Below are 20,462 nucleotides of genomic sequence, written 5' to 3' on the forward strand. Positions count from 1 at the left end.
ATTTCTTCTGTAGTTGAAGTGTGATAGAAATATTTTCTAAGAGTAACTTTAACGTAACACAATATTTATCATACCGTTATTCGCTATGAGCGTGCATACACAGATCACATCTAAGCATCCATTTCAATGTATTTCAGAGTACCTACAAACAAAAAGTCTAGCAGAAAATGCTAACACAATTAGTGGCGCTGACAGAATGCACTTGCAGAGTAATACATGCTTAGATTCGGATTCGCGTATGTATGACACACATAGCCAATACCACGGTCTTACATACAGATCTTTGGAAACGAACGTGATGGGGGTAGTCCCGCTTAATATCCAAATTCAATAACTTCAATTTACGATACAAGGTGCGCCATCCATAAGGGGTATGCGACAGAGATGGACGATAGCTTGTGTTACGTGAGGGGCAAAGGGGGAGGGCACCCCAGTACTAGTGGCGACGCGCCGAAGAACTAAAAAATTTGGACAGTAAGAGGGTCTCCCCCCCCCTAAAAAGTGTTTTCGTTGCAAGACCTGTATGGGTGCTTTCCATTTACTGGCGCAAGTTGACACAACTCGACTTGTGTCGCGAAAAATGCTTTCCATTTGATTTGTGTCGCCGTGCGTCGGCAACACAAGTCGACTCGGGAAGACTCTGCTAGAGTGGTGAGTTTACGAGAGTATCTGTGTTCCATTTATTCGTTTTCGAGAGTCGACATGATTCGACACGAGTTGACACAAAAGTTATGTAAATGGAAAGCACCCTATGTAAGACCGTGGTCAATACTTAAGTACGCTGTACTTTAGATTATATAGGATTATTCAGCAGAAACGCACCACCTGAAGTTAGCCCGTCTATTTGATCTCAATGGTAGAATCATGTTCAGGTAGTGTGTTTCTACTGAATAACTCTATATGTATGTATAAAAAAAAGTCTATTGTGAGACAAATGAATATTTTAAATTTTGCGTAATAAACCTAAAGTCTCATTTTAAATATCGTATCAATTTGTCATTCGCCATGCAAAATTGCAAAATGGAATGCATATAAATTCGCCATATAAATTCAAGAATACCGATTGCTGACCTCGAAAATTCATTTTCGTAAACTTCCCGACAGATGTCAAAAACACAATGCCGGTATTTTCCTTTTTACTATTTTTGATATTGCGTACCATATCCAGGGGATCGATTGTGTAACTCAAATGTAGTGAAAATACGAAAAATGAATGGCTGTTAGCCAAACGCGTGTTAGGTGCAAAAGAAGACAAGCACAGCGATTGGCTAACAGCTATTCACTTTACGTATTTTCACTACATTTGAGTTACACAATCGATCCCTTGATCGAATTTCCCCGCTCTGCACGTGGATAATTACGTTTTTGGCTCATTTTCGAACACACCTATAGTCTACAATGCTTCAGAGCATGTAAACGTTTGCACGACGAACAGACTTATGCTCAAATATGTCATTTGTGTTTATATGCCATAGTGAATAACACTTACGTTACGCATCTTTTTGATTTTGATAGCCGCTAATATTTCACGTTATTCATAAGGAATGTAATGACGTTGATCAGATAATTATTTTGGATTCCTTGCATACTAATTTGTAAGAATTTCGTTTAGCATTAACATTTATTAAACTTTTGCTTCAGACATATTAATTTTATGACTTTTTAATTACAATATTTTATTACATTGCAGTTATAGCAGTAATGGATGAAGCTTGTGAGTCAGCCTTTCTTCATGAAGGAATATTACCGACTGCAAACCCACATGATTATCACTGTTATATTTGTGACAAAGATATTAAAGGTATAAAATGTGGTATCCAACATTTACAAGGTAGACCTCACATATCAGCGCTTAAGAAATTTGAAGAATCATATGAGAAATGCAATGGACTTGTGATTTGTAAGATATGCAAGTTTGAAGGTTCATGGCCTATGTATACAATGCACAAATCATTCCACAATTCTTCGATAGAAAAAAATTCCAATAGTACTTCCATGAGTAACCATAATACAAATTTTAATGATATCATTGGTAATAAAAAGCCACAGGATTTGTATGAAATGTTTGCACTACACTTTATTTCGAAACATCAACAACAATTTTATTGTCATTTGTGTTATTGCATATTGCCCAGTTGGTTTCATGCATATCAACATATTGAGAGTGAATTGCATAAAAAAAGCCTAGTTGGAGTAGTTACAACATTTTTACCAGGCAATGATACTACAGAATTAAACATCTTAAAAGTTAGAGCGAGAGAATTGATTGAGAATTGCATTTTTCTACAAAAACCTCATGAGTATAATTGTTTTACTTGTTGTAAACTTGTATCAGGTTTACATAATTTAACTCAACATATTCATGGATCAAATCACAGAAAATGCAAAGCAACAGTAAAATTCATAGATAAGGAAACTGGCCAAATTCCCCAAAAGACACAAGTTGTTGCAAATAATGTGAAAATGGATAACAAAACACAACTTAAAATACCAGATCGTTTGAAATCGATGGTAACTGCACATGGAATACGAGTAATGGAAACTGAATTCTATTGTCCTGCATGTAATGTTGTAATGAATAATAATAGTGCAATAGAAAGTCACTTGACTTCCCACTTGAAAATGGTGTGGCCAAATTTTAAATCTTCATTGGATTCTCAGCCTAATCAACCAAATTCTAAGATTACAAATCAATCAGAAAATGAAAATTCGATTCCACACATTTGTAACTTATGTGACGTCAAAGTTCCATATGAAAAAATACTGATTCAACACTACCTTGGAAAGAAACATAGAAAATATATGGTTGAATTATTTGGTACAATAGAAAGTATTAATAAAGTAAAGACTGATGATGAAACTGAAGAAAATGTTAACGCGATAGAAAACGTTTCATACTTCTGTCCAGGTTGTGATCTTAAAGTACACAAAGTGGAGGCACTTCTAAACGTTAATCATAATTCACAAAAACAAGTAGGGCATACATGGGTCGTTATTCCTGGAAAAAAAGCGATTGCAAATCCAGCTGCCAAAGATGTTCAAAGTGCAGCAGGTAGTTTTGAAACAGACCTTAGAACCTTGACAGAAGAATTAGTATCAATACAAAGCAACAAGACTCGAAAAGGAAGGAAGCCAAAAAAATGCAATAGTGTTGACGATGTTGCATCTGTTAGCATTGCTGATAAAAACTCATCGCCAAAGGATTTTGTCTTTACTAAAGATTACATATTTGATGTTGATAAGAAAAAATTGCAGAAGCTCAAATTGAGTTTAAAGTTATCATACGTGATGGACAGCGAGAAGATGTATTGTCTTATTTGCGAAGTGGAGGTGTCTAGTAAATTGCAAAATTATTATGAACACATATGTAGCATTGACCACATGAAGAATCTTGCGCAAATGGAAAAGGACGATAAAGAATTTGAAGATTATACAGACCAGTTTAGTGATTTGAGTCTGGCTAAAGAATTCGTGCAAGAGCTCAACGATGCGATGGTTAAATGTTTTGCATGCAACGTGGAAATTGTTAACGAGGATCACAAAATTTTTGACCATATTGCTCTGGAGTCGCATGATTTGAAGCGGCAAGAATGGAATGCTGTGTCAGATATAATATGTGAAGATATACTTTCTGAAACTAAAAATCTGTGGTACAATGTTGTAGATTATGAATGTAAATTATGCAATTTTAAGTACAATTCTGAAGTTGACTTTGGCAAGCATCTAGATGAAAAGATACATTCCCAGCGTAGTTTGAGCTATCTAATGACAAGACAGGGAGAACTAATGTATGATTCTTGTATACCATGTTCTTTATTGTGGTTTGGAAATACTCTTTCATATGCGGATCACTGCAAGGAAAGGACGCACAAATATAAAGTAAAAAATAACAAATATATTATCAAGGAGTTACCAGAGAGTGTGAAGTATATGCTAACAAATTTCGATGATACTATAAATGATCTCGATAAGTTATCCAATGAGATTCGTATATTCGAAGAAAAAAAGGAAAAAGTTTTACTGAAAGATTTGGAGAGATCAGTACAGTCACAGATTTCCAAGGCAAAGGCCTATATATTTGGATCTAGAGCAGCGAATCTGTATTCTCTCAAAAGTAATGTAGACGTGTATATCGATTGTGGTGAGAAACTATTGTTTATATACAAAATTTGCTATAAATATATCTTATGAGTATATATTTTGGATCCGATTGAATTTTTATTCTGAACAGGGGATATGTTTTATGGGCAAAATTGCTTCAATGCACAATTACAATCTGTAATGAAAACACTTGAACAGTGTTTAAGCAGCAAGGATGAAGCTTGGTTAATTGAAAGTATCGTTGAGACAACAAATCCTCCATATTTTAAATTGGAACATAAACCGACTACATTAAAATGTAATCTGACCTTTGCAAGCGGCCATAGTGTCGTATCAACTTATTTTATAAAGTAGGTTAACAGATTCAAAAAAAGTAAATGAACGGAATACATAATTAAATAATTTTGCACTTTCAGGACTTTTAATAATAAATACCCAACTTGCAAAAAACTTATAATATTTCTGAAGGAATGGCTTTCAGCTTGTGATTTACTGGGGTCGTCATTCATAAGTAGTTACATGATTACTTGGTTGCTGATCTTTTATTTACAAAACAAGTTAATTTTTCCAAGCATTGCCTGCCTGATTGAAATGGATAATGCGTCAACATTAATTAAAGGTCAGTTTAAATACCTCATTATATTAGCTACATTTTTTTGGTTCTAAAATGCTCATTCGTAATAAATTATTAAGATGCCAATAGAACTAAGGACTATAATTTTTTCTTGTCACAGGATGGGAAACTGGTGTTAGCTGTGATTTTAGTATTAATCCATCAAAACTTTCAGCGAGGGAAATTTTGATTGATTTCTTTAAGTTTTACGCTGATCTTGATTACAGAAATCAAGTAATTTGTCCATTGCTTGGTACTGTCATAGAAAAACGTACATTCACAAATCCCTCGAATCTTCCCATACAAATGAAGGCTTACATCGATGATATTAAGGCGAAAAATATTCCATATTTCCGCACTGATGTACCTATGTGTATACAAGATCCATTTTTACTTTCCGACAACATTGCGGTGAAAACGAAAAAGCTAACGTTAAATCGTTTCAGGCAATTATGTACTAAAAGTGCTATTTTTTCGAAGAGCAGTTGAGATTGATTTGATTTGATTTTTTCAAAAAAGATGATTTATTTTTTATAAAATAGTATATTAACGAATGAAAGTTGATCAAGTTTATACGAGATATTAATTTTTATAACATATACGATTGACTAAACTTATTTTTGATGAGATGTTTCTTGAAATAATTCAAAGTTAATGTGAAAAATATGGAATTTATACCCTTTTTTTATTTTATTATTTTATGAAAACATTTATTTGTATGCATCAGAATGAAACTTAATAATTACGTGTTAGTCGGTAGTTTTTGTTTGTAAAAGTTTATAATCATCTTGATTGATATCCTGTTTCCATATATATTCTGTGACATAACCAGATTTGGGTATGCAGGATTCTGTACACGTAAATACTGCTAATATTCCCCAGTCAAGATCTTTCAATGTGTTGTCCAATTTGAGATAGTTTAGAAGTTGGGGCATTATCTGTAACGGAGAATGATTTCAATTAATTCACAATTATTTCACACAAAATAAATAGAAGTTACCTGAAACTCAAATTGTCTTTTACTGCCACATTCTTGGCATACTGGAATATTGGTTGGTTGATTACTTGAAGAGATGTATAAGGGTTTACCTCCTCTATCGTATCTTTAAAAAATATGAAATAAAAACATTTAATCTATTAAAACATTAATTTATGATAATTGTATCCACATACCTGAGAACTTGGTCTGGATATTTTTTAATTCGAATAGAAAAATTTGTAAATGTTTCATCTTCGATGCTGCTTGCCATTTTCAATAAATCAGCATCTACATCTTTCTCAGACTGAAGAGTTCCTGCTTTTCCTTCTTCTAACAACTTCTTATATTTCTCTATTTCTTGAGCTTCCTTATCATCTTCATCGTCCTTAGAATTCTCTTCAGACACTTCTTCACATTCAGTTGCTAATTCAAATTCAGGAAATAATATACTAGTTGCTCCTGCATTCTGACTAGTACCGCACGTGTCTTTGTGCCCATGTTTCCAGTCCAAAATTTGATGCTCACGACAGCAATAATTCACTTTCTTACATTTAGCACAGTGGCTAGATGCAAAAATACCACATATAACACAGGTTTTTCTCCATTTTGCTGCATCTATATACAATATTATTTACAATGATAAACTCTGTAAATAAATTTGGAATAATGATAAACCATGAATAACTATGTACTTATATCAGGTCTCCAATCTTCATGCTCTTCTGGTGGATCCGATGGATAAAATGCATTATTTCTTTCTAATTGTGATCTTAGGATTTTTAAATTTCCATTCTTATTCATCTTACAACATTCTGCAGATTTGCAAACAAAAACATAAAGTGTCCTATGAAATGCTCTCACATCTTCCTCATATGGTGCATATACTTGACACAAAAATATACAAGGCTGACTACAATATTCACACTCAAGATTTGTCTTGGCAGGAATATTCTTTAAATCTAGCCACGCTGGTTTGCCTCCAATTTTGCTTGGGAAAAATCGACTTTCCAGCCTCCAGTGTTCACACTCTTCTACAAAACCAATATCAACGTTGCCCATCTTTAAAGTTAATTAAAATCCATATGAATATTAGGTTAGGTTAAACCTCTACCGTACAAATAACACCGTGTTTATCATGCCACGTAAAATTATTTTTGTATTAAGTTGAAAATTAAATCACCAATATGAATATTTTATTAAAACGATAAGTTTTAATTATTGATTTAATCAGGATATCTGCTGCTTTGATGTCAAGAAAAACACGTGTCTGTCTCCACGCGCAAGTGGATTGGAGTAAACCGTAAAAAAAAATCATTAATCAAAAGATAAGGGTAGAAGACCAAACGGACAGTAATGACGCGTCTGTATGTTCTTTATTAAGATGATAGAAAAAGACAACAATTTCTCATATTCCGTTATTACGTACGTGTAAACAATATTGTATATGTTAACCTTGATTTTGGAGCTTAGGATATTCTGCCCTGATGAATTTTTCAGTCTATGTTAATAATTTCGGCTGGTGCCTCATCGTTTTTAGTTTCTTGATAGAGATGTTTCACATTAGCTAAGAAAATAACGATATTAGATTCATTTACAAATAAATGAACCTATATGTATAATTATTAGAAATTGAAATACATACATTTCATGATACTTTTTTGTTGAATGAGCCTATATTCATCTTCAAGAATTTGATTGTTTGTAATTTCTTTTTGCATTTTGCTTAAAGCATCATCTATCCTTTGGCATAGTGTTGTTGATAAATTCTCCATATCAGACAAATAACTTATTTCAGAAGCTGCCACTGCCATTTTATGAACATAATCCATAAAGCTAATCAGTTGCTGTATTTATGAAAATATGAAAAATTACTATGTATGTATAGTGCAGATACACTATATAACAATAAATGATAGAAACTTTAGATATTACCATGACTGTTAGCTTTTTTTCTTGTACTTCAGATCGTATTTTAACAATGTGATCCCAATGGGAGTCAGATACCTCATATGTAAGAGTTTCTTGTATCAGTACAATCAATTGACTTAACAAATATCTGGAAAATTCTTAATATAGTATAATAAATAGACAAATCACAACTCACGTGTATCAGTTTAATAGAATCACCTATATTCTTGACTAGTTGTTTCTATTGCAATGTACGTAACAGTCAAAGCCTGTGTTGCACTATTTACAGCTTGTATTGTAGATTGTTTTATCATATAATCGTATGATAAGTGTTCTGGAGGTTCCAGTGTTATTTTTTTATCACCTGGAGGCTTTTTTGAGGCTGCACAGTTCACGATAATTGGAGACGATGCATACTGCAGTTAAAATGTAGAATTTTGTCACATAATCAGTATAGCGCATAGTCTTCATGTATCATTATGGAAAAAAAAATCTTACTATGATAGGTGTAGCTTTTTTGACAACTGTACGAAAAATATTTCTGAAGGCCATTTCTCTTCTTTAGTACAAAATTACAGCAATAATGATAAAGAGTACGATGTCTCACATTGTACGTCTTGCTTAAAGGTTAGGTTGTGTTAGGTTGGAAACAACTCGCCGTTAATCATGTATTCAATGGAACTGATATAGTACTTCGCTGCATTATATTACTTTTTCAATTTTTCATACACAGTTAAATAATGTATCACCGTTTTCTTTATTTTACGCATACTTTAAATATTAGAGTAGAGGAACAAAGTATTTTTCAACAACTGTCATTGTACGCTAATGAGAAACAATTAGTTGAAAAATCCTTAGAACATCATGATTTATTTAGCTGAAATCCTATACTAATAAATACATTTTATTCACCCAATAAATAACAAATTGAATTATCAGAAATGTGATTAGAGGGAATTCAATGGAATGATGCAAAATAAGTACAGTAGGATGGTAATTCACTAATTCACCAAAAATTAATCAAATTGATAATGCAAGGACGAATTATTTATACAGACATCATGAGTTATCAATCAGCATTAATTTTTATCCATGCATTATCCCACATGAACTTCCTGGTACAGCGATAGGGAATAATTTAAGAGACTATTTATTCTGGAAAATACAAGAATATGTTCTGTATTGAACTGTGACACTGAATCAATCAATCTATTCTCATTTTCTAATTGTCAAGTTTACTAAAGTGAAGAAGTTGTGATTGAGGCACAGTTAATAAGTGTGTTAAAATGTCACAATCTTGAGCAAGCACTATTTGTTTATGCACTTTGTTATTATAAATTGCAGAGTTATTGTATTTTTTTCAAAAGAAGATAAAAATGAAAGTGAATGACACGTTTTGTTATGCAAAAAATCTAAAAAGAATTTCACAATGAAACATACAGCTAATACATTTGTGATAGTTCGTCCTAATATTAAATCACTTAAAGTGCAAGCAATATAAAATTCTTTGCACAGTAGAAACAACACTTTATACACATTATGTTTCACGTTTGTCCCTTGAATATGTAACTATAAAAGATACTGTTACATTTGCAAAGAGTGAAATATGAATGTATCACAAAACTCACATAGAGTGCAAGTTCTATATATCAAATTTTAGTATCAATATCACTGCTCATCAAGCTTCATTTCTCTTTAGTAAACTGTAACTGCCTCCTACTTTTTTAAACAGTTTAATTTATAAGTTTAAATTCACTAAGTAATAGATGTGAGCTAGTCAACTGTTATAAGTCTTGACTGTACACAGTATGAATTGTATTGATTATTAAAATTTTCACTGAGAACTCTTCAGTAAAGACTTTGGAACATGGTGCATCACCAATCTTTTATACTTGCAGAGACGATGGCATTCTTATCCTTTCATTATATACCGGTAAATGCGTTTATATAGTGGTATGGGATATCAAGAGAACTCGGTCGAATCGCATGCCAAGTATATTATACAGTAGGTGGCAACATGGGGTGCCTCCCATATAATGAGGTTAATGTAGTAATAATAAATAGCACATGATTTTTTTGGACATGAGAACTTTTACGTAGAGTATCCCGTATGGTTTCTGCACACCCAATTGATAAAGTTTAGGCAAAATACTGGTGAAACTTTCCTGCATAATGAATGGCCCACGCGCGCATCAATCGATGGATAATTAAAATTTATAGATATAAATAAAAAAAATAATTTTTAAAGTTCTTGATGTTGTTGATCAATTTTAACATTGGACTGTTTCTGACCATCAGATGTTTCCGGTAATGGTAAAGGTTTCTTTGCTATTTCTTCGTTTTCTACTTTTCCATTTTCATCAGTATCTTCGCTCTCTACTTGTCCGTGTTCTTCAGTATATTCGTTCTCCACTTTTCCATTTTCTTCAGGTTTCTCGCTTTCCGCTTCTGATGTGATTTCTGGTTCTGAACTCTCTGGCATTCCACTTGATTCCTCTTCAGTGTTTTCCGTTTGGTTTGAAGACGAATCTTGCTTCGCTTTCCAGATTTTTGTTTTGCTAACGAGATACTTCACCTCCCGGTCGAGAAGGGCCATTTTATTTGCTATGTCACGCACTTTGTATTTTATGTTTTCGAATAACGGGGTTTCGGCTACATACTTGACAATTGTGTCATAATAATCCTGTTAGACAGAAGTTTATAATTAATTAAATATTTATCTAATGACTCACTATTTTTTTTTATAACAAGAGCTTACCTGAGTTTCATTGATAACTCTTTCAAGGGTTTCCATCTCTACTGGAGTGAAGATTTCACTTGCAATTGTCAAGTTGCGCATATTTTTCAGAAAGGTAGTACTTCCATTTATCATGGACGTCATTCCCTTAAGAGCTTCTGGTCGTTCTCTATGCTCAAAGACTCTCTCAAAAAGATCATTGGTTAGCTTTCGAAGCTCAGCCAATTTCTCCTCATAGACATCAGCAGTCAATTCAAAACCATCTTCATAGAGCCATTCAGAAATTTCACTGCACGCTTTTAGAATCTTTTCAGATTCTTCTGGAGTCGTGGCTGCAATATATTCATCAATTCCCAATTTCTGTTGTGCATCAATGACAAAAGATTCTAAATTGTTGAATGCACTCTCGCGACGCGTTCTTTCCAAATCGTAGAGTTCCAAAGCATGTAATCTATAAAAAGATAAGAATTGAAAAAACACAGTTTATACTTTTAAATCAAGTTCGATAACTAAATATTTACTTTTCACGAGATTCGAGCAACTTCTCTCCAGCTAAAGGTTGTGATCCCAATTTAATTTCCTCGGCTGTAATCGGCTCTTTAATCGTGACCACTGTTAGTTTCTTCTCTTTATCTGACTTCTCAGTTTTATTTGTTGGTTTATCTTCGCTCGATTTCGTGTCATTTTTCTTCTTTGCATTTTCTTCAGCTTCCTTTTGCTGACCAGGATAATCCTGCTGCTCATGAACCGGTTTTATGTCTTCCTTTGGTAATTCCTCTACTTTATCACCCTGTCCCTTATCTTCTGAACCTAGAATTATTATTTCCATTTTATTGTCTTTATGAAAGAATTGCCTACAGACATGTATACTTGATCGATATAAAGCAATGATGCTTGAAGTATGTCGTCTAGTAGTATTTAAAAGGAAAACGGTCTAGTATTTTACGAAGAACACAAAAAAGATAATATAAAAGTATATAAAATCGAAAAACCATAGTATGAAAAGAAACGTAGGAATAAGTTAACGTGTTACAGATAAACTATTGTAGAGGACTATTTTTTACCAAACACGTGACACAAACCTGCAAAAAGTTTACTTATTGTTGAGCCAAGTTTTGAGAAAGTACCCTCTTCTTCTTCAACAGCAGCACCTATTTTTTCAGAAACCAATTCAACGTTCACCAAATTTAGTACACCGCTCTCATCCATTGCAAAGTGCGCTTTTATGCCTTTACTCTCAGCACCGTCCTTTGCATGTTTTGCCAGAGCCTCAGCAACTTCGGTTAAAGTAACGACCGATAAGCTCAAATTGCCGAGAGCCCTAAAATTTAATTTTTCAGTTAAACTCTGCATAGTATAATTGTTGACATAATAATATAATTTTGTATTCACGGACACATAATAACGATAGGAACAGCTCTTTCTCGAAGTGGAAAATACTTACTCTATTTCTTTAGGTGGCAAATGATCTAATTCAGCATAATTGACACTGAATTTAAAATCATCAGAATATTTATTGAATGTAATTATTTTCTTCTGTGGATAAGCATTCATTTTCCCGAACAGCGTTCTTTTAACCTGCAGGAAGAAGGTTTGCTAGTAGGCAAGTTTGTAAAATTTTTCAAAAAGCTTTAGCTTCTTCAATTAAAAAGTTTTCAAGAGAGAGAAAAATGGAAATCATTAAAATTCATTCAACTGAATCATGAAATTCCATTAGTATACTGTCCAGTTGAAAGTGATATTCATAATTTAAAGGATAATTAATTTGAATTCTTTACTGCAACAAAGGTACACAAGATTTTTTACCTGCTTTGTCTTGCCGTCAACTATCCTATCGAAAACGACCTGGATGGGAAACAGAACGGCATCCTTAGTAATAAATTTCTTTACTTTGAAACCCTGACTAAGATCAGCCGCTTTATAAACGGCGCCCATGGCTGCAGCCTCGTCGGTATTTATATTTTTCGATAATTCCATTTTAACGAATTCAGTCAACTTATCCTGAATCTTTGGCATACGAGTACCAGCACCAACCAAAACAACTTGTGATATTATGTCCATTGTCAAAGCTACAGCAAATAAGAATATTTCATTGAGGCATCAGAACCTTAAATATTTAATAACCAAGGAGCAATTATCACACATTTTTACTTACCAGAAGTATCTAATGCCATTTTAATAGGATTAGCCACACGCTCAAATAAATCGGCACACAATTCTTCCAGCTTATCTCTGGTAACTTGTAACTTGAAATCTTGCTCATCAAGAAGTCCCTCAATTTGGGCAAAATGGTCTGCATTAGCGCTGAGAACATTTTTAACTCTACCTGCTTCTTTGAAGAGCTTAGCCATCGCTCTGGGATTTTTAAAGACCGAGTTTGGAGTCTTTTTCAAGGCGTCAAATTCTTTGGCCAGATAGTTTTGCAGTCTAATTTGCATTTCCAATCCACCCAAAGTTCGATCATAACCAACGCCTAAAATGCTAACCTGAGGATTCGTTTCCACATAACCCTTTTCTTTTGTTTTAACATTTTGATATCCTACGATAGTAGTCGTAGTACTGCTGGCACCCATGTCGAAGAACATAATATAATGCGCTGAATCATTTATTTCTTTTCGCCGAAAAATCCCATAATTCAAGGCAACTGCTGTATAATCGTTAATCAGCTGTAAAACTTTAAGGCCTGCAAGGTCGGCTGCTTGTAACAGAGCTCTTCTTTCAGCCTGATTGAAAAAACCAGGCACAGTGATAACAGCCTCATTAATCACTTGTCCTGCAGAGTTTTCAGCAAATTCCTTTCCCTTATGTAAAATTTGTGCAATTAGTTCCTCTGGAGTATAGGTGGTATTTTTATCAAGTCTAAAGGCTATTGTATTCCTTTCTTCATCAGCAATGATATTGTAATATGGGAATCTTTCTTTATACAATTGAACAATTGGGTTGTCAATTGGTTTTCCCAAAAGATCTAGTAGATAGGAAAAACTGTTTTGAGGGAATCTAACTCCAACCACCTGAGCATCCTCTCCAAAGGTACGTTCTCCATCTCTAAATGCTATGGTAACTGGTGTTTTTCTTTTGGATTCTTTATTCAAGGCAATTTCCATAGGAACTCCAGGCTATAGATAAAGGTAAAGAGAGTGAATTATAAAACATATTGTACCAAATAGAAAGCTCTAAGTTACGTAGTACAACATATGGCAATAATTGGCAGTTGCTGAGCAAAAATCCTTATCCTATGACGAAACTAGTACTATATAAGATTAATACTTACAGACACAATAGCAACTTTCATCCATTCACTGCCAATATCAATACTCATGACAGCGACCCCATAACTACCACTAATAAAAAATGTGGCAGCAAATAAAGTTAATAGTATAGTCAACATACGTTTGTAATACATTTTTCTCTGAAAGTAATAAGAAACGTTGAGAAACGATATAGTTCTGGAACATTCTTCAACACGAGGACACTGTCATGCTGTCAAAATTGGTTATAATAACCGGCAACTAGATTGTTATAAAAATAATTCTTTTATAGAAATGTATACTTACTACAGCTTTGTGCTTTTGATAGGACACGAATTCACGAGGTTTTCTTGTTCTTACAACATCAGGTCTACACGTTTCCTAAAATTCTTCAAGATTGAAAACAGAAATCGTCTGTCCAGAGTGTCGTCGCTTGCACAGGCCATGTGTTTGTGTGGCGAAATACAATTGGAGAACGTACTACAAGGGGCGTATTTTCATTCGTTGACATCAGCCAATCGTAACTGCCTAGCGGTACACTCTTTTTACCCCAGGGAACTTCAAACAAACATATCTATGTCAATGCAATATGCAGATATGAATGGGAATAACAATAAAAACAATTTTCATAGCAGGTAATTGTTTAGGAAACAAATATTATTTCATATGTAATTTTCAATTTTATTTATTGTATGAACTTTTAAAGTGGTACTACAATATAATAGTAAACAAAGGGTTGTAAGTTATCGCATAGCTTATTTATACAAAATGTATCAGTTGATTAATATACATATAAAGCAACTGTTTTTATTATTTAGGTATATTCCAATTATTGCTTATTATTTTAAATTTTTACAGTAAAAGTAATTTTTACAATAATAGGTGATGTTTAATATTAATGATATCATAATGAGCAGCAATATTGTAACGGACTACATCTGCTTATGCTCATAAAAAATAAGTGGGCAATAAGTTTTAAAAACTTTTGTTGAATAATACAATAATTATACACCCATCAAGTACATATAAATTAGCTCCATTGATCTTCAGACCGTCCAAATTTATATGTTAAGGAGCCCAAAAAAATAAATATATTTTGCAGAAATAGACCAACTCCTGGCCAATGGTGGGGAACATCTGGAAATAAAGACAGGATTTAATCAATTGTGTACAGCTAAAGAGTGAGTTGTAATAATAAGTAAAGTACAAACCGGCTGTAACAAAGTCAGCAAACAAAATCCAGCATGCTGCAATAACTGAAGCAAATCCTATTACAAATCCTACAAAGAGCCAGGCTCTGGCACCTCTAGCTCCCAGACATCCTCCATTATATGCATCGCCTCTTATTTGGGCATTAGTCACTGAATTTATCCTATAACATATTAATGGCAAACTGTGATAAGTATACATAGAAATATATTCTCCATTATGTAAATATATATATTAATCAATTATCAATTATGAATATACATAATATCAATATCAAATATACCTTACCACTATCATACTTACATGAAAAGAGATATTGTACCAAATACTCCACATACATGATATGCATTTGACATTTCACTAGGATATTTTGCATGGGCATCGATAATAAACCACCATCCCATAAAGAACTAAAAAATATCATGGAAAAACTAAAATAATGCTGCAATTACATAAATTCTATGAACTAACATAAGTCGAATTGTAATAAACTTTGTACGTATTTTGGTATCTACAGTGTAACCTTAAAATAATACAATTAAGATTATAAACATTATAGGGCATAATTTGATTTTTCACCTACAACGTTAAGACAATAAGAAACATTAAATATTGTAACAATATAATCCTGTGAATAACAATAATGACGATTCATAAATGAATTTGTATTTATACATATTAAACTTTTAAAAAATTAAATAAATGTACTTACTAGAGTTCCAGCAAGCATGGATGCATAAGCATTACGCTTCTCGCCACCCTCGAACCACACACAGGGTGGAATCTGTATATTCTCAAAGCAAGAAGTCATTTTACAGTGATTTGTTTGACGTCTGTACCATCCAGTTCTATCTCAAGTAAGGCACCTGAAGTTGCCGTGCTCGAGAGCGAGTTCCCCCCCCCTCCCCCTCATCGAACACAAATTTAGTGATATCAGCCAGTGATGAAATATTTTGCCAGTTTCGATTGGTTTCGACTTGTATCATAAAAGTAGACAATAGGTCTGTTCTCATTCTCTACGCTTTTTGCAGTTTTCAAAAAGTGCAGAAAGTGTAGGTAACGAGAACGGACATAATAACTCAAAAATCGAGGACTCATACTTCTGTATGGCAAGTAATAAGATTACTAATAAGTTTCATCTAAAGTAATCAATTCATTATTTGTATGTAAAAGACTTCTATCTATGATAATCAATAACGATAACCGATCGACGGTTCTTTTTCTTCTTTTTTAGATAATCAAATTTCGTTTCATTGTACTGTAGCATATAAGGAGTTCAACTACTGTGTCCCCAAGTAATTTTATATCCCAAAGTACAAGAGATTTAACTCCAGAGTATTCTACAAGTTAGTGTGACGGATTTAATCTTCTTTCGTGATTTGGGGATACTCATACTAACTCGCGGAATACTCTTACTCGATTATTGTTGTTGATTATAATAATTAAGTCTTTTATATACAAATAATGCATTGATTAGTTAGATGAAACTTATTAATAATCTTATTACTTGCCATACAGAACTATGAGTCATTCGATAGATGCGATTGTTTTTGGTAACGTAACCCTCGATTTTTGAGTTAATGTTAACTTTTGTAACACAAGTCGAAACTGTCAAAATATTTTATCGTCGACTGATATCACTATATTTTAGCGCAAAAACAAGGGAGGGGGATCTCACTCTCGAACGCAGCCACGTCAAGATGAACGAGACCAAACCGAGATGAACTAATCACTGAACTATAGGCTACCTGGAATGAGTACTGAGCGTATTGGGAACTGGGCCGCCTTGTTCGGAAGAGGTATTTGACAAATGGGGATTCCTGTTCCACATTTGCATGGTCAGTTTGAAAAAGTTTTTCATTCCAGTTTTTTTTTACTATAGAATAATAAAATTCAAAAAATATAGAGATCCCTGTTCTACAACTATCTCTTTCTGCCCGGGCCTTCTGCATCTTTACATATGGCCGGTAGCTATAATTCCTTCCTTTCTTTCCTTATGGCTGACTCCTCCAATGAGGAGATGTGCCAGTAACTAGTCCTAGGTAGCTATAATTCGTGGAACTAACCCATTGACATATAGCATGGACTACGCACAAGCATAAAGAAAACATCGGCGGCTGAAAGAAAGGAGATAGGGACTGGTGGCGGCCAAGCCCTATCTCTTTCGGGTAAACCAGAGATGAGTAGGTTATAGGTATATATAGGGTACTCATCTCTGGTAAGACCGTGGTCCATCCTATATGACAATGAACTAACCCAACTAACCTAAGGAAAAAATTACAGTTCTGAACCACTCTGATTTGGTGCTAAGAATCAACACTCTTAGATGTCGCAACAATCAGAAATGATGGCGATAGTAGGTACTTCCGTCACATTGCTTAACCGGTAAATTCATATTGTACTGAAGCAGATAAGTTTTAAGATGGTGAAGCAGGAAGAAACATGTGCGTCAATTGACAATAGTGAAAGCGAAAAGACAAACTTGGGAAATGATAAGACTGATACTGAAAATGATTCAGAATTCGAAGAGGCGAAAAGTAATAATAACGTAATGTTGACGGAGCTGCAGAAGAAGAAGAAACGGGGAATAATATATTTGTCAACCATACCAAAATACATGAATGTTACAAAAATTCGTGAAACATTCTCTGTTTATGGAAAATTAGGCAGAGTATACTTGCAACTCGCTGAAACGGGTTAGTCTCTTTAATTGCAGATTTATTCCACACATAATTTGTCATATGTAGTCGCAAAATATGTTTAAAATAATATCGTATAACATTCATGGTTCGATTGTAGAATTGTTGTCTAAAACGTTTTTTAGAAATTGATGACACAAAGAAGAAAAAGAAGAGGAAAGTACCTGCTAAACACTTTACTGAAGGTTGGGTCGAGTTCGAAAGCAAAAAAGTAGCAAAGCATGTAGCTGCTACATTAAATAATACACAGATTGCTACAAGAAAGAAAAGTAAATTCTTTGATACAATGTGGAATATAAAATATCTTCCAAGGTATTGTAGATTATCACATAAAACTGAAGAATATTTATGCATTACAATATTGTGATAATATATTTATCTTTGCAGGTTTAAATGGACTCATTTAAGTGAACGTTTAGCGTATGAACGTGCTGTACATAAGCAAAGATTACGCGCGGAAATTGCACAGGCTAAACGAGAAGTCAACTTTTTCTCATACAATGTTGATAGAAGTAAAAAGTTACGCAAAAAGCAAAATCAAGGAGAATCTACAAGTTTCGTTATACCTGACATTAAGCAGCGGGAAACAGACATGGAGATTCGAAGTAGAAAGAATGAAAACAAAAATGACGATAGGACACAATTTCTCAAATCATTATTTGGGAAATGATAAAGCATATTGTATTCTGTATATGTATATTCCTACTCCTTTTCGCAAATATATCAATACATGTCTTATAAAAATTATCAGCATTATCAATACGCGTATTAAATTCAGTTAATGTATTATTAGCTCATGTTGGTATTTTATATAAATCCAAAGTTATGAAATTTCACATTAAATAACAAATTTGATAAAGTTGAAATACGGAAATCAAAACCATCAATCGGTATATTATCATATCAAAGCAGCTTGATATGACATGACAGTAATATTGATTGCTATTTTCTTATTTAAATTCCTATGGCATTGGCTGATCTGTAATAGTAAATTTGGAATTGGGCTACTTATTTTTTTTCCGACAAATTTCGAATTGTCTTACATTCCATTGATCTCAAGAAGTTAACCAATAGGAATGTTGCTTATCTGAATACAAGTTCTGCCGCAAGTATTCTCTAAAACATAACCTATTATGTTTGTGAGTAATGATATTATAATATGAAGGTAAATTAATGTAAGAACTGTGTGTCAGATTGTCTAGATTAACCAAACGAATAAATGCAATAATTGACATTATTTTTAAAGTCGCATTTAAATCGAATTTATCTTCTTTATTAATAGTTTTATTCATATTACATGTACTAACAAATAGATTTCAATGAGTGAAACTTTTAATCAAAATGTATTAATTATTTAATTATTTAATTATTCGTTTATTGTTTTACAGATGGTTTCGACAAAGACGATATTATCATATTTAGGAAGAGGAATACTGATTGGAGGTATAACATATCAGGCTTTCCAAGCTTTTGAACAATTTCTCTTCCCAAGATCAGGAATGTATCAACTAGCACTACATCTAGTAACTAGGCATCCTGAAGCGATCAAGTACTTAGGAGAACCTATAATTGACGAATACATCGATTTGAATCTTAGTAGGAGTAAGCAGTCTAACAACAGTTGCTATTTCTCAGTTCCTTTAAAGGGATCGAACGCAGCTGGAACAATGCGCTATCACCTGAATATTACAGATACTGAAAGTAAGGAGTATTACATATCAGAAATAGACCTTTTCATTAATAATGAAGAGAAGACAAAGATATCCATTTTAAATAAATCAACTCCCATCAATATGCAGTAATGTATTTGTTTTGATAACAAGTTCATATGTTTCATAGTATGATTCTTTAACAGTAATAAAGATCGTCTTTATATCTGTAACTATTCAGGATCTTATTAATGAACTACAATTGGAAGACTTAGAATCTTAAGATGAATATTTATCTAAACTATCTACCATTAAAAATAAGTTATTAGTAATATAATTGCGAATGAATCATACATATTCATGTACATTATTTATAACGTTCTAATGTTTCGTCCTGTATACAGATAACCGCATCTCTTAAACATTAACCAGTCTCATCGAGTCTGCAGACCCGTTCTCATTTAACCTTTTCTTTTGGAAATTGAATAAGCCTGCTACCAAGACTAAGAGATAATTAAGTTTGCGATACGTGCCGGCCATACGCAAGATAAATATTTTTCTGTGTAGTAATAGCCGCATTTCTACTACCAGTGCCATACGGCAATATCTACGATTTGCGAAAAATACAAACATTAAGGATAGGGCAGCTTTTGATATGCGAAAGTAAGTAGACATAAAAATAAAGTTGTGGTTCAATTCTTGAAACAAGATAAAAATTCTATTTAGTAGCGGAAAAATAATTGAAAATAAAATTAAAAGAAGAAAAACCTGTGAAAGTATAACACTCATTTGTTCTCAGTCCTTCGTTATATTTGATCAAAAATCTTTATACTTATCTAGAAAATTATCAGTTCGAAAATTCTCCCCTGCACGTGGACTATTGAATTGCCCAACTAATTAAAAATGAAAGAATGACAGCTTTGTGGAATTTACTCTACCCTTATACTCTTCCTTATGTTCCATATACTGAATTCCGTCTCATTTCATCTGTCCAATTGAAAAGGTAAAAGCACAATTTTCCTCTAAATTGGAGCTTTTCTGATAATGATGTAAGAGAGCATGCGGCTGATATTTTTTCGTTGGTTCCTATGAAAGTATATCTATGTCTTATACCGGGATTCGAAGTTTGGTAGAGTAAGAAAAAAAAAGAAAGAAAAAAGCTCGAGGGTCTTCTCTTTATTTTCTCACGGAAACCGCAAAGGAAGAAGAGAACTTCTGTTCATTATGTATGCTGTACAGGAAGCCTTAGACACTATAGTATTTTGTATCTCACTTGTATCAGTAGCAGCTACAATCTTACATTTTCTTATTATTATCAG

The 20,462-nt window shown here is 33.2% G+C and overlaps 6 protein-coding genes across 20 annotated transcripts; 2 read left to right on the top strand and 4 right to left on the bottom strand.

Annotated features, from left to right (window-relative positions):
* The first annotated feature begins 521 nt into the window (after positions 1–521).
* LOC107270835 lies at positions 522–5,726 on the top strand. 4 transcript variants are annotated; one of them, XM_015746205.2, is made up of 6 exons: positions 524–776; positions 1,056–1,124; positions 1,691–4,141; positions 4,232–4,451; positions 4,518–4,720; positions 4,836–5,726. In XM_015746205.2, the coding sequence occupies exons 3-6, from the start codon at positions 1,702–1,704 to the stop codon at positions 5,201–5,203; spliced, it is 3,231 nt and encodes a 1,076-aa protein (XP_015601691.1). In that variant the 5' UTR covers positions 524–776; positions 1,056–1,124; positions 1,691–1,701; the 3' UTR covers positions 5,204–5,726. The 4 variants fall into 4 exon arrangements, with proteins under 4 accessions (XP_015601692.1, XP_015601691.1, XP_024943904.1 ...); XM_015746206.2 differs by lacking the exon at positions 1,056–1,124 and having other exon boundaries at positions 522–651; XM_025088136.1 differs by lacking the exon at positions 1,056–1,124 and having other exon boundaries at positions 524–753.
* Positions 5,366–7,257, bottom strand: LOC107270838 (programmed cell death protein 2). 2 transcript variants are annotated; one of them, XM_015746211.2, is made up of 5 exons: positions 7,146–7,257; positions 6,386–6,752; positions 5,888–6,308; positions 5,715–5,817; positions 5,366–5,652 (listed from the first exon to the last, which is right to left on the bottom strand). In XM_015746211.2, exons 2-5 carry the CDS (start codon positions 6,750–6,752, stop codon positions 5,464–5,466), a joined length of 1,080 nt encoding a protein of 359 aa, XP_015601697.1. In that variant the 5' UTR covers positions 7,146–7,257; the 3' UTR covers positions 5,366–5,463. The 2 variants fall into 2 exon arrangements, with proteins under 2 accessions (XP_015601697.1, XP_024943906.1); XM_025088138.1 differs by lacking the exon at positions 7,146–7,257 and adding an exon at positions 6,874–7,043.
* Positions 7,048–8,268, bottom strand: LOC107270840. The gene is made up of 5 exons (XM_015746222.1): positions 8,100–8,268; positions 7,821–8,017; positions 7,626–7,749; positions 7,336–7,537; positions 7,048–7,257 (listed from the first exon to the last, which is right to left on the bottom strand). The coding sequence occupies exons 1-5, from the start codon at positions 8,151–8,153 to the stop codon at positions 7,187–7,189; spliced, it is 648 nt and encodes a 215-aa protein (XP_015601708.1). The 5' UTR covers positions 8,154–8,268; the 3' UTR covers positions 7,048–7,186.
* A 184-nt stretch (positions 8,269–8,452) lies between these two features.
* On the bottom strand, positions 8,453–14,051 carry LOC107270836 (hypoxia up-regulated protein 1). Of its 2 annotated transcripts, XM_015746207.2 has the most exons (9): positions 13,893–14,051; positions 13,610–13,747; positions 12,494–13,454; positions 12,145–12,407; positions 11,783–11,916; positions 11,421–11,659; positions 10,860–11,148; positions 10,360–10,789; positions 8,453–10,284 (listed from the first exon to the last, which is right to left on the bottom strand). In XM_015746207.2, the coding sequence occupies exons 2-9, from the start codon at positions 13,739–13,741 to the stop codon at positions 9,844–9,846; spliced, it is 2,889 nt and encodes a 962-aa protein (XP_015601693.1). In that variant the 5' UTR covers positions 13,742–13,747; positions 13,893–14,051; the 3' UTR covers positions 8,453–9,843. The 2 variants fall into 2 exon arrangements, with proteins under 2 accessions (XP_015601693.1, XP_024943905.1); XM_025088137.1 differs by lacking the exon at positions 13,610–13,747 and having other exon boundaries at positions 13,893–14,048.
* A 326-nt stretch (positions 14,052–14,377) lies between these two features.
* Positions 14,378–16,377, bottom strand: LOC107270841 (transmembrane protein 50A). Its single transcript, XM_015746223.2, has 4 exons — positions 15,508–16,377; positions 15,099–15,205; positions 14,798–14,958; positions 14,378–14,723 (listed from the first exon to the last, which is right to left on the bottom strand). The coding sequence occupies exons 1-4, from the start codon at positions 15,604–15,606 to the stop codon at positions 14,617–14,619; spliced, it is 474 nt and encodes a 157-aa protein (XP_015601709.1). The 5' UTR covers positions 15,607–16,377; the 3' UTR covers positions 14,378–14,616.
* An 86-nt stretch (positions 16,378–16,463) lies between these two features.
* Positions 16,464–20,060, top strand: LOC107270839 (activator of basal transcription 1). 10 transcript variants are annotated; one of them, XM_025088146.1, is made up of 7 exons: positions 16,464–16,594; positions 16,678–16,762; positions 17,079–17,151; positions 17,218–17,491; positions 17,620–17,806; positions 17,882–18,659; positions 18,883–20,058. In XM_025088146.1, exons 3-6 carry the CDS (start codon positions 17,122–17,124, stop codon positions 18,162–18,164), a joined length of 774 nt encoding a protein of 257 aa, XP_024943914.1. In that variant the 5' UTR covers positions 16,464–16,594; positions 16,678–16,762; positions 17,079–17,121; the 3' UTR covers positions 18,165–18,659; positions 18,883–20,058. The 10 variants fall into 10 exon arrangements, with proteins under 10 accessions (XP_024943914.1, XP_024943913.1, XP_024943910.1 ...); XM_025088145.1 differs by lacking the exon at positions 16,678–16,762 and having other exon boundaries at positions 16,481–16,633; positions 17,206–17,491; positions 17,882–18,669; positions 18,883–19,195; positions 19,548–20,060; XM_025088142.1 differs by lacking the exon at positions 16,678–16,762 and having other exon boundaries at positions 16,481–16,633; positions 17,206–17,491; positions 18,883–19,195; positions 19,548–20,060.
* The last annotated feature ends 402 nt before the right edge of the window (positions 20,061–20,462 follow it).

Source organism: Cephus cinctus, unplaced genomic scaffold (genome assembly GCF_000341935.2).
Source record: "Cephus cinctus unplaced genomic scaffold, Ccin1 Ccin1_scaffold0839, whole genome shotgun sequence".
Taxonomy (NCBI): domain Eukaryota; kingdom Metazoa; phylum Arthropoda; class Insecta; order Hymenoptera; family Cephidae; genus Cephus; species Cephus cinctus.